We start from the raw sequence: 17450 nt of genomic DNA, 5'->3' as shown, positions 1-17450 counted from the left end.
CTCTAAGAAGTTTTCCCATGGTTCCCGCGGGGCTAGAACAGGCTTGAGGGAAGCGAAGCAGTAGGGGAGGAAAGCAGTAGGGGAGGGAAGCAGTAGGGGAGGCCCTCTGAGGCTGTCGGCTCAGGCTCAGGGCCAGCCGCACACAGGCAGCATGCATTCCTGCCAGTCATTAGGGGTGAGGATCTTCAAACCACAAAATATAATCACAAGGTTCTAGTTCAAAATGTCTTTACAACTTTTTAACAGTGTGTCCAATCAGGATTTCAGCTACTCAGTACAGCTGTGAGGACAGCATCATTCACATCCATCTATAATAGTTTATTCTTTCCAAAACGGCTTACACATATGTAAACACAACCTAAGAGTATGCAATCTATATATTGCCTTCCTACCATACTTACGCCGTGATGGTACCAGAACCCTCCGAATGCAAATAACAGGACTTTATAACATTTAACTGAACAAGTCTCTAATATGGGACACTGTGACAGGTTTCAGTATCAGACCGGTATTTGAATAAATGTCTGACTATAATTTCACACTTGATATATGAAGATTAGCTAGGTCAAAAATTATTCAAAGGTATGGGCACAACAATACTTCATACAGTTCTAATTAAGTGTTTAAACACACTAGGAAACAAAAACAAACAATGGGCTACCTAAAAAAATCATTTCTATTTAAAACTAGGTAAATCATGAATATTAACTTCTTCAAAAGTGCAGGAATTTGTTCAGTGTTGAAGTGGGATAAGCAAAGTGGCAGGTCTCTTTCTGCCTCTCTCCCATTCTCAAGCTTCTTCGCTAATATGTCTTCTCCCCATTCCACATTCTCTACTCCTATGTGACAGCCCTTAAGCTGGTACTAAGAAAAGCATCTGTTTAGCGATGCCACAGCATCCTGGAAATAGTTATATGCCATTAAAAAGTGACAGGTTTGGGGACAGCACTCTGCCTTATACAATAGTGATTATATCAAAGCTGCATAGCTTGTCAGACACAAGGCTTGATGAAAATCCATATCATGTAAAAATGTTTACAAACCAGCTCTCTGAGTGTGTTTATTTTCTTAGGAACACATGGCTTAAAGCAAATAAAATCTGAAACATATAGGTTTTATTTCCCTCAATGGGAAAAGAGTGCAACAGTTTAAAGAAGTCAGAAGATGCAAACTCAGGTAGCAAAAGTAGAAAGAACTTCCCATGCCCCCTTTTTGTCATTCTTTCTCCTCCTAAAACAATTATTAGCATGAAGAAAAAAGAAAACAACACTCTCCCCACCTACATCATACCAAAACTGTGCTCAGAACTTAGGAGAGAGGTGGATGCCCAGTGTTATCGTCCATATCCATCATATATAACTGAAGCTCTGATTTTAAGATGGTTAATTCTCTAGAAAGAAACAGATGCATCAACAGGGAAAACTACCAGTTGAGCAAATGAGCCATTTCTGAATAAAATAGCTCATTTGAAAAACCAAGTATATTTTCTAGGTATGTTTTGAGTGAGCACAAGAGAAGATCTGGACTACTTTTGAGATTATTACAAGATTTAAGATTATAAGGTGCTCTCATCAAATGGAGCCCCCCCCCACCCCGCTGTTCTTATAAGCTTTCTTGGATATTTAACACAGTGCTAGGCACGGGGGCTTTCAGTTAGTATATAATGACTGATAATTAGAAAAGGGAGTAAATAAAAGGAGAACCTGTACATAGTTCAAAGTTAATACCTTAAAGGCTATAGATAATATAGTTATGGGAGGTAATCATTATTGCTAGGGGAGTCTATCCCCAAATAATCAACTGCCTGTGGATTATCTACGAAAAAGTTTTAATTCCAGGGGAGATTTTCCTTTGTGCCCTCCACGCCCTCCCTACCCCTACAGTGGACCATCTCCTACTAATGCTCAGCCTATACTTGTGTTCTGAAACCGCAAGATGAGGGGGGGGAAAGTCAAGCATATGACAACTCTGTCATAACGATTAACTTGCTAACAAATGAAAATTGACTACAGAGTACCTACCTTACCTTGAAACTTTAATCCAATAATTAAAAATGTGATATAAAGAAATATGTAACATAGACTACAAGCTATTGTAGGTCTGGAAAATGAGCCTTACACTATATTACACATTCTAATCCTACACATAACTGTCAGTAAACATCTTCTTTTAAAACATTACTACACAAAAGAATCCCACAAAGCATACATTCAAACAAGAGGCATCTAAAGATTAAAAAAATTACCCGCTGTATTTTTGTATAAAAATAATCAACATTCTCTAATGTACACAAAGCCAAAAGATAAATATCTGTGATGTCTTTAATGACATCTTTAGTCCTCTACTAGCTCAACACAATCTTTTTGAAAAGAGCAGTGACAATGACTGAAACCCATGGACTCTTCCTTCCCCACTTACTGAACTCCTGCCAAATATCTACGTATGTTCCTTCTATTTTAAAACATTTCCATCGTGTGGCAAAGATAAAAAAAAAAAAAGATTAAAATAAATTTTTTATGTCCAGGACTATCAGGCTCTCACGGCTCCCACAACAATTTTGTTTTATTGTCCTAATTCTGATAGGACACTATTCGGTGAAAAATTTTGCTTTAAAATTTTTTTCCCTAAAACATGTACTTACAAAATTAGGTCTGATAATCCAAGGTGGGTACTTTGTAGGAAGCATGCAAGGGTTTAGTCAAGAAAAAGGAATGTGCATTCTAGCTAGACCCAGCATGTTCAAGGTTAGAAAAAAATCCAAAGACCAACCACATATCCACTACAAACTACTGTCATGCCAGGTAAGCTTGGACTCCTTGTAAGGCTATGCACTGGTTCATAAGGTATAATCACATTATGCCTTCATCAGTGCAGAAAAGCAGATATGAAAGATAATTAATAGGAATCTGTACTTTCGGAGAGTCAAATTATTTGTATGCTAGTCCTTATTTTACAGGTCAATTTAGTGGACTTTTCCCTTTTTTCTAGGATGCATAAAACTGGGAAAAATACTTCAGCAGAACATTAATACTATCTGAAATACATCCACTGTATCATGTATTCCTTATTGTGCTCCATCTTTTCAAATTATCCCTTTGGGTAAAAAAGAGCAACATTTATCACTCCTACACCAGGGTTTCTGAACTTTGACACTACTTGATATTTTGGACCCGATAAATCTTTGTTTTGGAGGACCGTCCTGTGCACTGTGGGATATTTAGCAACATCCCTGTCCTCCATGGTCTAGATGCCAATAACAACCCCACCCAGCCCCTTCAAGCTATGACAACCAAAATGTCTCTAGACATTGTCAAATGTCCCCTGGGCAGCAACACTGACCTTCTGTTGAGAACCACTAATCTAAATGTACAAAAACTAAGAGGAAAACTTTCTCAGCCGCACCAAATTCTTAGTCAAGTTTGGAACAGAAACCAACTCTTCTGACTTCCAGATCAGTATTATTCATGCTAGAATGCAATCCTTTTTTTATAGACAAAGCAATCGTCTGACAGACATTTTTTTAAATGCACACTGATATCTCATTGCATACAATTCCAGTCACTGGACTCCTAAACTATTCCTAAATTACTCCTAAATTATATCTCTCATGACAACCTATAGAAAACTTACAAGGTAGAAAAATGTGTAAGAAAACCGAATCAAAAGAGGAGAAATGTAAATCATTAAATTACTTTTAAAAGGATTCTTTATATTAATGATAAACATCACCTTTAAAAAATTATCTAGTATAACACGTTTCTTTGAAAAATATCATGGCCCTCTATATCAGTCTTTCGTTGTTGCATGTAACCTGTAAAATTAATTTTACCAATGTTGGCTACTTATGAAAATGTATGATGAATTATATCTGTAGAAGAAATGTCAGCTTTTGATGTGGAGATCCCAATGTGCTTGGCTATCCACCACAATATATGATAATATTCTAGGCCAACTTGAGCCTTTACCTTACAAGTCTGTTTAAGAAAAGTAAAAACTGCTGTTTTCTCACAGCCTCATGATCCTGTTAAGATTCCTTCAGAGAGTTGATGCGTGCACAGATCTTTAGGGCCGGGCCTAATTTGATATTCATTGCACTCATAAGATGGTCTTCTTTTAGCAAAAGAAGGGCCTGTCCATCAATCTCCTGTGCTCTGAACTCATCTGCGATATCTTGGCAGCCTGGAATTTGAGCAGAGGACGGAAGTTAGCATTAATACAAAATAATTAGATGTTACTTCTAACAGTCACAGTTATGTTCTCAGTGGGTCTGAGTATCTGAAATACAGGCTGAGAAACAAATGAAATTTATTTATGGTAGTCCTGGGTTCACTCCTGAAGAAGAGAGTATTTCTTGGAATTCTGAAAATAAGAATTAATTCAAAATCAGGTAAAGCAATTTACTTGGAATTCTTGTTCTAAAAATATTATAGAAATAATTAGAGTCAGGAAAAATGTAGGTTCATCAGTTCAGATATAACATACCTTGACAAAAAAGACAATGGTATTACCTCAAAGCATGCCACACATAGAACAAGTTTGGATTAACTAGTTATTATACCTCATGAACTTTTCTTTGTATAATATACCCTTCACATACAGGTGTAGGGAAATAAAATACAATGTTCTGTCATTTGAGTAACAATTTAGAAATATTTTCTCAAGTACCAGAGTACCACTTTCATTATCATTTGTACCTTATTCTAATTTACAACCTTCAATTACCAAGCACATGTAAAACATTTTTATTTTTTACTCAGGAAAGAACCAAACCAACAAGATTGTAGTATCAATCTATTGCAATGCTGCTGAAATGTATTACACTGCTTGACTTGTAATTTCAACTTCAAATCTTAGTATCACTGGATATGTCTCTACTTTTGATAAGAAAACATAAATTCCCATTGAAATTATGAACTTGCCCCCTAATCTCTTGCCAAATATTTTATCTCTCAGTGTAAACCAGGTGCTTTAGCAGGTAACAATGCTAACATATACTTGAACCTCAAACGTTTTTATTATCTACCAAATTTTGCACAGCCAGGTTACTCAATAAACTTCCCCACTAAGGGTAAAGAAACAACCAGGGAAGGTACCAAGAAAGGAGAGAATGCAATAATGTGGAAGCTTCCTTATAAGAGACAGTGAAATTATAAAAATGAATTTAAGAGTAAAAACTAACAGCTTCAAGTCTATTTTATTCAAATCAGCATTCTAAGAGAAAACACAAAGATAACGAATAATGGAAATGGTTACATTACACCGCTGGAGAGCACAACTTTGCTGGAATGATTATCCTTTCTACTTCAAATGTGTCATCCACTTGTTTACATAAGATAATGATGTCATCCCTATAACCCCGGTACCAAGCACAAAGCATTGTTAGGTGCTAAATACATACATTTCTGTATAAGTGAAGGAATGAATGGATGAGTGAATAAACAAACAATAAACAAAAACAGGATCTGCTACGGAAGAGCTATTTGTAAGAGTAATACACTTTCTTCTGTATTCAGCTGTATGGGCATCTTTTCTCTTGGTTATTTCTTTTCCCATCTTCTCTGTTGTTTCTTTCCTGTTTCATATATAGCAGCCAGCTTTTCAATTTCTCTATTTTAATTTCTCAGACTAAAAAACTGACATTTCAAAAGTACCCTAAGCAGAATGTGATGGTTTTGCCCATTTACCATATAAAAGAAATTATACAGTTAAAACGGGATTACTCACCATAGAAAAGCTCCCTTTCTTTTCCCAGAGGTAGCTCTCAAAACTGGGCAGACAAAACTGACTAATCTTGCATCTAGTTGTGACTTCATCCTTCTTTTTATGAAAGAACTAATGTTCTTCTCTCTTCAGTCTTACTTACAAGAACACAGGAAAGAAAAGAAGAGAGAGAAAGACAGGGCGGGACTTACTTAGATTCAGAAAACAGGAGCAATGAGAAGTAATGAGGATGGTAAGAGCTACATTTGGGAATAGAAACAAGGAGTTCTCCATGAAGAAATACATAGCACGTGTTGTTCCTCTGTACTGGGAGATCTCTCTTCAGATGTCTTCTTGTAGTAAGTTAAATGTATCAGCAAAATAATAAAGAACAAAAAATGTTTCGGGAAACACCATGATCGTGTAGGAATGCATTATCTTCAGAATTTTAGATCACAACTTCCATAAGCCAACCACAACAAAGAGCAGTTATACTATACATGAGTATAGAAATGAAAAAATAAAATTACTTAAAAAAGAAAAAAAAAGGCAGAAGCAAATATTTTTCCGAAACTCACTAAAGAAAAATGAATTTTCAAAAAATGTTTAGATGCTCAAGGTATACTGAGCTAAAAGTTCAATGAGTTTCTGACATTAGAATCTACTTCTGTAAAATGACTGGTGCCCCAGGGACTCGTACAAAATATATCCCAACTGCAGCACCCAGTCAGCCTTGCTGGCTTTATGTCACCAGAAGCAGCTATCAGGATGGGCATGGACCTCTGCAACTGGACGAGTCCCAACTGAACTTTTCAGTCCAGTCACTTTTCCAGCTAAACCCAAAACAAAACACTGCACAAAAATGATCTCAGTAAGGCTAGTGAAAATATATCACCTGCCACTTAATATTACATAATAAACAAGTCCCAATATTAGTATTATGAAAACCAATAGTCATATGTTTTTAGGCTAATTCCTACTTTATATGCCTACAGAGAAACCAAATCTACTACAGATTCACAAATTAGTAAATACAGAATAAACTGACCTTTGCACTGATCGAGTTAAGATACTACAGTTAATTGAAAAGAAGAATCATTCCCATAGAGAACTTTTTAATGCACAAAAATTAGAAGAAAATAGATATTTTTTAATTTAGAGAGAGTGCGCACACGAGTGGGGGGGGTGGCGTGGACAGAGAGTGTGTGAGAGAATCTTAAGCAGGCGCCAATCTCAAGACCCTGAGATCATAACTTGAGCCAAAACCAAGAGTCAGACACTCAACTGACTGAGTCACCCAGGCACCCCAGAAGAAAATTTTTCACTGTGTAGCAGCTCTGAGATTGGATATACAGCATACAGCTTTAATATGGTCCCACCAGGATGGTTTATAAGATGACGTTATACAAAGAGAAAACTCCAGGAGTAAATACCGGTGCCCTGATGAAAGAGGGAAGCCTATCTCAACTGGAAAGAAAGAAAATACAGAGATTACAAAATTTATAAGCTTGTTCATTCTATAAGAAAAGGTTGGAAGTAGACTGCCTGGAAGAAAAACAATGCAGTCCCGAATGAGCCTGAAAGAGGCTCAAAAGATGTTTACAAAGGCCAGAGGAGCATAGAGAAATGAAGACAAAAGCATTTTCTGATATGAGATTTACTTTAGGCCACAGGGATTATTCAGAAACACTGAGAAAGAAGCTATAACTGATCACACAAATAAGCCTGTTAGCCTGTCAAAGCAGTTCGGAAGGACTCCCATTTAATCAGTTAAAGGAAAGCAGACTCTTACACAGCACCAAACAATTCTAAATTATAAAGCAGTTTCCCTTTAATGATAAGTAATGTTCTCTAAACAACTGGCAACAAAATTGTCTTGATGAACTAAGACAAGCATCTCAAATATAAGCAATCACTTTTTTTTTTTTTTTTTAACTGAAATGAAGCAAGAATGAGACAAAGGAGTTTAGCCTTTGTTCTAATATAGCAGCCAAGAATAACCTCACAGCAAATGGGTATTGGGGAAAGTTTGAAAATTAGCCCTAACAAAAGTATATGAAATGATAGAAGAATCGGATACCTATTATTTGTTAATTATTTGACCAATTACTTTCCTCAGGATATGAACCAATGCTCCTCCCCAAAGGAAAGGAAATAGTTTCCCCAAATGAGAAATCAGGCTAACAGCTTACACACCCCATGTGGAAGATGAAGACTACTTCTGAAGATGACAGAATCAAAGTCCAACCCCAAGGAATCAGTAGAGAGTCCGGTGTTAATTCTCAAGATATCTAGACTGGTCTAAAAACTAAAATTTATGTCATTAAATATTAAAACCACAACCAGTGAAGACTCACAATCTTCTAACATATCAGTTTTAAAGCAGATTCAAAACCTATATGGTTAGCACTTAACTCATACCTAAGTTTCCTTAGGTGCGTGTTTAAAAAATCTTCCATGAAAAATGTATCCTCTCTTTATTTAAACAACTGCAATCTTTCTTTAAAAGTGACCATATCTTGTTTAAAAAAAAAAAAAAAAAAACTTATTTAGCATTTCTGAAACAAGCTACTGAAAAAATAATAAAATGTCATAGAATTCTGTTTATATAAGGTAAAATGGCAGTTTTTTTTTTTTTAAAGCAGTAATAGTTCTGAATATACTTTCTTCATTCAGCACATTAACTGTAAGTTTGCTTCTGAGGTAGTGGTTACCTTCACAGAAAGATTAATCAGCAAAAATAGCTGGATTAATTTTAATAAGTCTGTAGAGTTCAAAGGGGATATATTTTTCTGGAAGGCTTGTATCAAGAGAAATAATGTGATTCACAATAAAATCAAAACAGAGCAAACATTTAAAAAATCTCCTTGTTTTCCACATTCGTAAGGTTAAAATGAGTAAGATTTGATTAAAAAAAAAAAAGTCTTAACATACATAATCAGTGTGGGTCTCATCATGAGCAATGGTGCAGTTATCTTTAGTAACCAGCCCCATGGAGAAAGTAGATTTAATAAAAGACTGCTGCATTAAAGAAAAAAGATAAAGAACATAAAGAATTAAGCTGATGGAAAGAGTACCAAAATGAGAGCAGGAAAACATAAATAAGAAAGTTACCCTCAATATTGGAATGGAATATCATAACTGAATTTTAGTTGTCTACTTAAAAAAATCAAATTTTAGAAGTGTTCTTGATGGCTACTTATTGAAAAGAATCAAGGAATGCAGCTTCCTTTAAAAGAACCAGCTTGATTTTTTAAAAAGAAACCAAAATGTTATCATATTCTAAAAGGTCTTGATTAGCTTTCAAAAATGCAAAAATTTATATATATATAGTCTCTCTTATTTTATTTAAAAAAGGTTAAATTAGGAAATAAAGAGGAAATAGAATAGAAAAATAGAAGAGCAGAAGGGAAGAAGTGTCTGACTCAATCTCTCTACTGACCTCTCGAGAGAAATCAGACTGAAGAGAAGAGAGCACCTTTAATATCTTCACCGGCTGAGGTGTCACAGCAGAAGCAGGACTAGTCAGTTTTTATCGACTTGGGGGGTATGAGAAAATACCCAGTTGTGCTGAGGGAATAAGCAAGAGGAAACAGATCACATTTCAATAGCAAATGCCATTTAATTAATACATATACATAGTACTTCTCTAGCCCTTTTGTGCAATAGGTGTGGATGGATCTAATATCATTCCTGTGTGTGAATGCACAAGAAAAATATAAGGCCAAAGTGGTGAATTACATACCAGGCAAAGAGTGGATGAAGGCCCAGACATCATCAACTGTCCAGATAGATGGCTCTGTTTGTGCAACTGGTAGCAAGTCACTGTTCTCAGGCATTTTCCTAATTCTCACATCCCGAAGCTCACGTTCTCTTTCCCGCTCACTCTGCCTGCGCAGGCGTGTTGTCATAGCAGATGGAACAGAATCTTCATGAGAAGCCAAGTCTTCTTCTGCAGATGGATAAGTAATTGGAAGCTGGAAAATGTAGTACAAGTAAAATACAGCATTGCACTTTCCTTGCATTTCGGAAAAGGGTATAGTACATTGAAGCAAGGTTTCTACAGACCTGCCTAAGGATATGTTCTCTTGCTGCCCCATCAGGGCCACTTGGACGACGGCCACGATGCCCAAGACTTTGATTATCAGGCTTACGATTCCAACGACTAAGTGCAAATTTTTTAGAACAGCTAACATTGTACCTAAGAAATTCAAGTAAGAAAAAATATTAAGAGATATGTGGAACACTCCATTTAGTATTTAATTATGACTTTAAAGTGCACTTGTGAATCAGTAAGTGCCAAATACTTCATTAAGGACTGTAATACCTCAGAAAGTAAACCATAGTGTTCAGTGGATTTACTTATGCTGACAGTCAAAAAATGGCCTCTGTATATTTCATAATATTGCACAATATAGTAATATACATTACTGGACACCTATAACAAGGTACTGATATTTTCTCCTAATAACAGTATGACAGTGGGAAACTTCATGCAAAATACAGAGGATAACTGATTTTTTGCAAAATAATTCAAGGTTCAGGAGAAAACCAAGTTATGAATTATGTAGATGTTCACACTGATGTTTTCCCAAGTAATAATTTCTAAAGAGAGATTAATATAAAGAAGTTAAGGGAGTAGAGAAGGGGAAATCTCAAATGGCTAGTAAAGGATTTTTCAAATATTACTGAAATCAAAGAGTGAACATGTAAAGTTGAGATTTCAGAGTTACACAAGGAATTCATAGTTCTCACTATTGAGGAAATTCAAATACACGTAATTCTTTAAAATTAGCTGAAAGATTATTTTCATTTTATCAAAATAGACTAGTATTTTTTTAATATAGACCTGTATAAGGCATGATGACAGTTTAAAAGAGTCCTATGCTGTTTACTGGGTTTCAAGGCCTAGAATAGGGCTGGCAGACTTTTTCTACGAAGGGCCACACAGTAAATATTTTAAGCTTTGTGGACAATACAAGTGTCTGTCACAACTACTCAACTCTGCAACTGTAACATGAAAGCAGCCATAAACAATAATGAATGAGCATGGCCATGTTCCAATAAAATTTTACTTAGACCAAAATTTGGATTTCACATAATTTTCATGTTATGAAATATTATTCTTTTCATTTTTTTCCTAACCATCTAAAAATTCAAGAACCATCCTTAGCTCAGGCATCATCCACAAATAGGCTACATGAAGGACTTGGCCTGGGTACAGTTTGCCAACCCCTTCCTTAGAAAGAAGAGTGAAAAGAAATAATTTAAGAAACAAATTTCTGAAAAGCTAAACAAAGGCATAGAAAAATACATATAGTTCCTTTCTTAAACACATAAAGCTGCCACTGTAATTTCTTATTTTCAAAACTCTTTTGCTCTAAGAAGATTTCTCAGGAAAAAGACAAGAATAAATCCCAATGAACTTTGCTATTGATTAACTATTCTAGGACCAATATACAGATACCAAAACAAATTTTCCTCATCTATGTTTTATGAAAATATCAGGAAATGGAAGTAAGGAGTACTATGAAAATGAATAGGCTTTTTCCCTAAAAATAGATTTTTTAAAAAGTGCCCAGATGGCCATTTCATTTTACCCTAAACGACTCAACAAGCTCCTGCTGTGTTCAATATGCTGATCTGTGCGCTCACCTCTATACGTTTCTGATTTCCATTCACAGCAACCTACAAAACTTCCTTCCCCACTGACTAGAGAACAGAGAGACTAACCTTACACTTGCTATTTAGTCCCTAAATATTTAGATCTCCAAGGCAGACATGTAGATAGCAGTTCTTCCCCAACCTAACTTATCCTTTCCTCCTTGCTCTCTCATCTGCATTTCCCTTATATTAGGATCCCTCACCCCCTGAAAGAGGTTCACCTAAAGGTATAATAACTTGACAACTCAGCAATCATCCCTGGGAGGAGTGGTGGTAGTGTTAAATGTTCTGAAATATTTAATAGTCAAGACATTTAAAATACTCTGAAAGGCCATCCTTTTCCCTCAGAGTTGTTAATCCTTAGAATCAGAGAGCTACTCATCTTTTTTGTGGTGTATGCAAACTGGAAAACTCCCAAGTTAAAACAGGAGTTACATAATTTGGTTAGGGCTATCAATAACACGAGATAATATGTGAATAGAAGACTAACAACTGAGAAACCAAATGAAGCCATTTTTGGAGGAAAATACTCCTATTATTTATTTAACTTAAGATTTACTGAGTATAGGGCGCCTGGGTGGCTCAGTTGGTTAAGCAACTGCCTTCAGCTCAGGTCATGATCCTGGAGTCCCAGGATGGAGTCCCACATCAGGCTCCCTGCTCAATGGGGAGTCTGCTTCTTCCTCTGACCCTACTCCTTCTCGTGCACTCTCTTTCTCTTTCTCTAATAAATAAAATCTTAAAAAAAAAAGATTTACTAAGTATATTGTAGTGGCACCATACAAAATAATATATTCATGCAAGAAAAATCCCTAGATACAAACAATTAAGACCTTATATTCTTTGAGAGAATATCACCTTTTGGAACAGAGAACAAACTTCAAAATAACCTGTGCATACACTTCACCTCTAGTGGTAAATACCTATATTAGGATTTATTATCAGAATCAGAGGAGTTTTGTGGGTTTTTTTTATGTATACTAAACCTGTGATGAGAACAATGAAGATACTGAACATTCCTTTAGTTATGAACACGGTTTACCTATAATATTACTATTGATAATAGATTTAGAAAAGACCTATTTTCCTCTCTCATGATTTAACAATGTGGGGAACTTGTGCTGCAGCTGTCCCACTTAAAAACCTAGGATAAACAGGATATAATGAAAACAAGTTACAACAAAACAAAGTAAATCCTGGTATTTTCATACTGATCAAACAATAAGGTGATAAAACAAATACTGTTTTGATACCTTAAGGACTAGTAGGTCTATTCACAGGAGACATTCTCCTAAGCATATTCTTGCCAGGAGATTGCTACTTCAATGTTAGAATATGTGGTAAAACTCACTGTAAACGTTATGAATATGTAACTCTCACAGAGCAAAATTTAATAACTAAATATCAAAGTAGCTCCAGAAAATGCCTATTTGATATTCTTCCTGTATATTATAGTATCTAGTTTGGGCTACTAGTAACCTCTACAAGTTTTTGGGTTTCTTACAATGGTTGTTGGTTTCTGCTTCAGGAAAGTCAAGGGAATAGAAATACCTTTTGGCACAGGACATAGTGCAGAATCGTTTTGACCGAAGAAATTCATTAGCATATCCCATCTTCCCACAGAATTCACACTTGAGCAATTCACTGTCCATTTCTTCTAATGTCTCTAAAAAAGAAACAAAGGAAAAAACTTCCAAAAATTTAATTGTGGTAGATTTTCTTTTAGCATCTACTTCAGCTGGATACAGCTAGTTCAGTCCCTCCAGGAAACTTAAAGGAATGGTCTTTTAACTTTTCAATCCATAGCCACTGTGGCAGGGAAAATACTCCAAAAACAACTGCAACCACCAATTCCCTCTTACTCCTCCATAAACATTTTATGGAGTTTTCTCTGTATAAATAAGCAATGCATTTTTAAAGGTTCATTTTGCTAAGAATCCAACACACCTAAAATGGGCAAATAACTTTATTGAGCAGTGTAAAAGAAATGAAGATGAATAAGACAAAGTAACAACCTTCAGGAGGAACACTCTCAAAAGCACTGCGTAGGATATGAATTTTGGTGCATGGTGCTACGAAGATACATAGCAGAGAACACTTAATGTAACTGGAGAGAATGAGGATGACTTCAAAAAGAAGCTGAACTTTTGATATGCTTGATTTTAGAGGAGCATGTAAGAGAACATTTTCAAAGGTCTGCAGTGTACAGTAGAAAATATAGATACACATATCTAATTGTAAAGCAGTCCCTTTGAGGTATATCATATTAAAACAAAAACAGTTTAATCTTAAAAATCACAAGTAATTTTGTAATTTCTAACCTCTGCTCCTTTTTGTCAGAGTGTTCTCTATTAAGTTAGAATGTCCTTCCCTCCACCTCCATAGCCATAATTTTCTTCAAGCCATATTATTAGACCCAAGGAAACTTTCTACCTAAATCCTCAAGTATCCAGCAGCAATCACCTATAAGCAAGAAATTTTATTTTCATGACCCACAGTATCTTCATCTGTAAAATGAGGTTTATAATACCTTTCCCAAAGAACTGCAATGAAGACTTCATGAGTACCCAGTAGATAGTAGGCATAAAAAAGTGACAGTTCCGTTTCCTATTTTCCACATAAGAATTATGAGTACCAAGACCTGTAATAAGTACTTAAGAAATAAAAATGGTTAAATTCTTTTTTTTTTTTTTTTAAAGATTATATTTATTCACGAGAGAGAGAGAAAGAGAGAGAGAGGCAGAGGGAGAAGCAGACTCCCCGTAGAGCAGGGAGCCTGATGCGGGACTTGATCCCAGGACCCTGGAATCATGACCCGAGCTGAAGGCAGACGTTTAACCAAATGAGCCACCCAGGTAGCCTAAATTCTTTTTTTTTTTTAACTGTTAAATTCTTAAATCCATCATATTCTGCCATGTTCTTGCATCACGATAATTCCTATGCCAAGTCATGTAGAATACGTAAAAAAGCATACTTTACTAACTAAAGCTTTTAGCTATGAGTCCCCTGTGTGCTTTTCTATGTTACTCATTTAACCAAAGGCTTATTAAGATAAAGAGGGGACTCTGAAATGTAAACATGGATGACATGTACTCAGAAAATTTAGGCAGTCACATTATCCTAGTGTTACTGAAGAAGCAAATGGCAAAGTGCTAAATCAAGACAAGACAGCAAGAACTACTAAAAAACATACTGTGAAATATCTGCAGTCTCAAGGGACAGCCAAATATTATCAACATGACTGATCAAATCATGAACTAGCAAGAGTTCACTGATTGTGTCAGTCTTACTTCTCACTATTTCTCTAAGCCCACAGTCTACTCCTCACTGTCCCCTCCTGAAGTTATGTGAACATCCTTTGTACATTTATTCATGGTTCCAACCTGAAAGGTTCTTCCTGTTTGTTATCTATGTTTTATCATCCAAGACCCAGGTCAAATCCCATCTCTACAGAAAACTTACCAAACTGGCAATAATCTCAGCCAGGTTTGTTGTTGTTTTCCATCATGATAAGCATATTCTTTAATCCCCATCACCTATTTCACCCACCTCCCCTCTGGTAGCCAGTTTGTTCTCTATAGTTAAGAGTCTGCTTCTTGGGCGCCTGGGTGGCTCAGTTGGTTAAGCGACTGCCTTCGGCTCAGGTCATGATCCTGGAGTCCCGGGATCGAGTCCCGCATCGGGCTCCCTGCTCTGCGGGGGGTCTGCTCCTCCCTCTGACTCTCCCCCCTCTCATGTGCTCTCTCTCTCATTCTCTCTCTCTCAAATAAATAAATAAAATCTTTAAAAAAAAAAAAAAAAAAGAGTCTGCTTCTTGGTCTCTCTCTTTTTCTCCTTTGCTCGTTTGTTTCTTAAATTCCACATGAATGAGATCATGTGGTATCTCTCTTTCTCTGACTTATTTTACTTAGCATTATATTCCCTAGCTCTATCCATGTTGTAATGGCAAGATTTCATTCTTTTTTATGGCTGAGTAATATTCCACTATATGTATATACCACATCTTCTTTATCCATTCATCCATCGATGGACACTTGGGCTGCTTTCACAGTTTGGCTATTGTAAATAACGATGCAATAAATACAGGGGTGCATGTATCCCTCTGAATTAGTGGTTTTGTTTTTTGGGGGGTAAATACCTAATAGTGCTGGATTATAAAGTAGTTCTATTTTAAATTTTTTTTTAAAGATTTTTTTTACTTATTCATTTGAGTCAGAGATACAGAGACAGAGAGAGCGCATGAGCAGGGGGAGGTACAGAGGGAGAGGGAGAAGCAGGCTCTCCACTGAGCAGGGAGTCGGATGTGGGACTCAATCCCAGGACCCTGGGATCACGACCTGAGCCAAAGGCAGAGGCTTAACCATCTGAGCCACCCAGGCGCCCCTATTTTTAATTTTTTGAGGAACCTCCATACAGTTTTCCATGGTGGCTGTACCAGTTTGCATTCTTTTCAAGTGTTCTACAGAAACAACCATAAAACAGTAACAAAACGGCAATAAGTACTATCTATTAATAATTACTTTGAATGTAACTGGACTAAACGCTGCAATCAAAAGACACAGGGTGATAGAGTGGATAAAAAAAACAAGATCCATTTATATGCTGCCTACAGCAGACTCATTTCAGACAGAAAGACACCTGTAGATTGAAAGTGAGGGGATGGAGAAACATTTATCATGCAAATGGATGTCAAAAGAAAGCTGGGACAGCAATCAGACAAAAGAGACTTTAAAACAAAGACTAAGAAGAGACAGAAGACACTATATAATAAAAGGGACAATTCAACAAGAAAATATAACAGTTGTAATTATTTATGCACCCAACATGGAGCACCCAAATACATAAAATAGTTAATAACAAACATAAAGGATATAATCGACAGTGATACAATAATAGTAAGGGACTTTAACACCCCACTTCCACTATGGACAGATCATCCAAACAGAAAATCAACAAGAAAACAATGGTTTTGAATGACACACTGGACCAGATGGATTTAACAGACATATTCAGAACATTCCATCAACCAGGTTTTTTTAAATTGAAATATAATTGACATGTAATATTAAATTAGTTTCAGGTGCACAATGTAGTCATTCAGCAGTTATATTCATTATGAAATACTTGCTACAAGTGTATTACAATATTAGTCACTATATTCCCTATCCTGTACAATTTATTTTATAACTGGAAGTTTGTACCTTTTAATCTCCTTCACCAATTTCACCTATCCTCCCACCCTCTCTCCTTCGGCAACCACCAGTTTGTTCTCCATATTTATAAGTCTGTTTCTTTCTACTGTTATTTGTTTGCTTGTCTTATTTTTTAGATTCCACATATGAGTGAAATCATAGGGTATTTGTCTTTCTCAGTCTGGCTTATCTCATTTAGCATAATACCCTTTAGGTCCATCCATGTTGTCATAGATGGCAAGATTTCATCCTTTTTTATGGCTGAGAAATAGTCCATTTTGTGTGTGTGTATGTATATATATATACATACACACACATACACACCACATCTTTATTCATTCATCTATTGATGATGGACACTTAGGTTGCTTCCATATCTTGGCTATTGTAAATAATGCTGCAGTAAACATAGGAGTACATATATATGTATCTTTTTAAATCAGTGTTTTCATTTTCTTTGGATAAATACCCAGAAGTGGAATTACTGGATCATATGGTACATCTTTTTTTAGTTTTCTGAGGAACCACCACACTATTCTCCAGAGTGGCTGCACCAATTTACATTCCCACCAACTGTGCATGAGAGTTCCCTTTCCTCCGCATCCTCTCCAACACTTGCTATTTCTTGTCTTTTTGCTACTACCCATTCTGACCGGTGTGAGGTGATACCTCATTGTGGTTTTAAAACCACAGTGTGGTTTATCTCAACTGGTTTTAAAATCAGTTTTAAAGTCCCAAGTTCTTACCGTCTGTACAATTCATTTAAAACTTACCACATGTTACTCCTTAGTTATCTTAAATTCGCTAGTTCCTACTAGATCGAAAGCTCCTCTCAGGTTCTACTACAGTCTAACATATGCTGTATGTCTATTATATTATAAACCACGAGTATCA

The 17450-nt window shown here is 36.0% G+C and overlaps 1 protein-coding gene across 8 annotated transcripts in view; it reads right to left on the bottom strand.

Annotated features, from left to right (window-relative positions):
* Nucleotides 1–2718: 2718 nt before the first annotated feature.
* PHC3 (polyhomeotic homolog 3) overlaps nt 2719–17450 on the bottom strand; it is a 68010-nt gene continuing 53278 nt past the window's right edge. For 6 of the 8 annotated variants that reach the window (XM_032407232.1, XM_032407234.1, XM_032407236.1 and 3 more), the window contains 4 exons: nt 12916–13030; nt 9769–9901; nt 9446–9677; nt 2719–4179 (listed from right to left, as the gene is read on the bottom strand). In XM_032407232.1, the coding sequence (XP_032263123.1) occupies nt 4025–4179; nt 9446–9677; nt 9769–9901; nt 12916–13030 (635 nt within the window). In that variant the 3' untranslated portion in view covers nt 2719–4024. Of the gene's footprint in view, nt 4180–5724; nt 5855–9142; nt 9271–9445; nt 9678–9768; nt 9902–12915; nt 13031–17450 lie in introns of all 8 variants that reach the window. The other 2 variants (XR_004299836.1, XR_004299837.1) reach the window with 2 other exon arrangements.

The sequence above is a fragment of the Phoca vitulina genome, unplaced genomic scaffold, assembly GCF_004348235.1.
Source record: "Phoca vitulina isolate PV1807 unplaced genomic scaffold, GSC_HSeal_1.0 scaffold8, whole genome shotgun sequence".
NCBI lineage: Eukaryota > Metazoa > Chordata > Mammalia > Carnivora > Phocidae > Phoca > Phoca vitulina.
The sequence above is the reverse complement of the archived record's forward strand: the minus strand, read 5'-3'. Positions and strand labels throughout refer to the sequence as shown.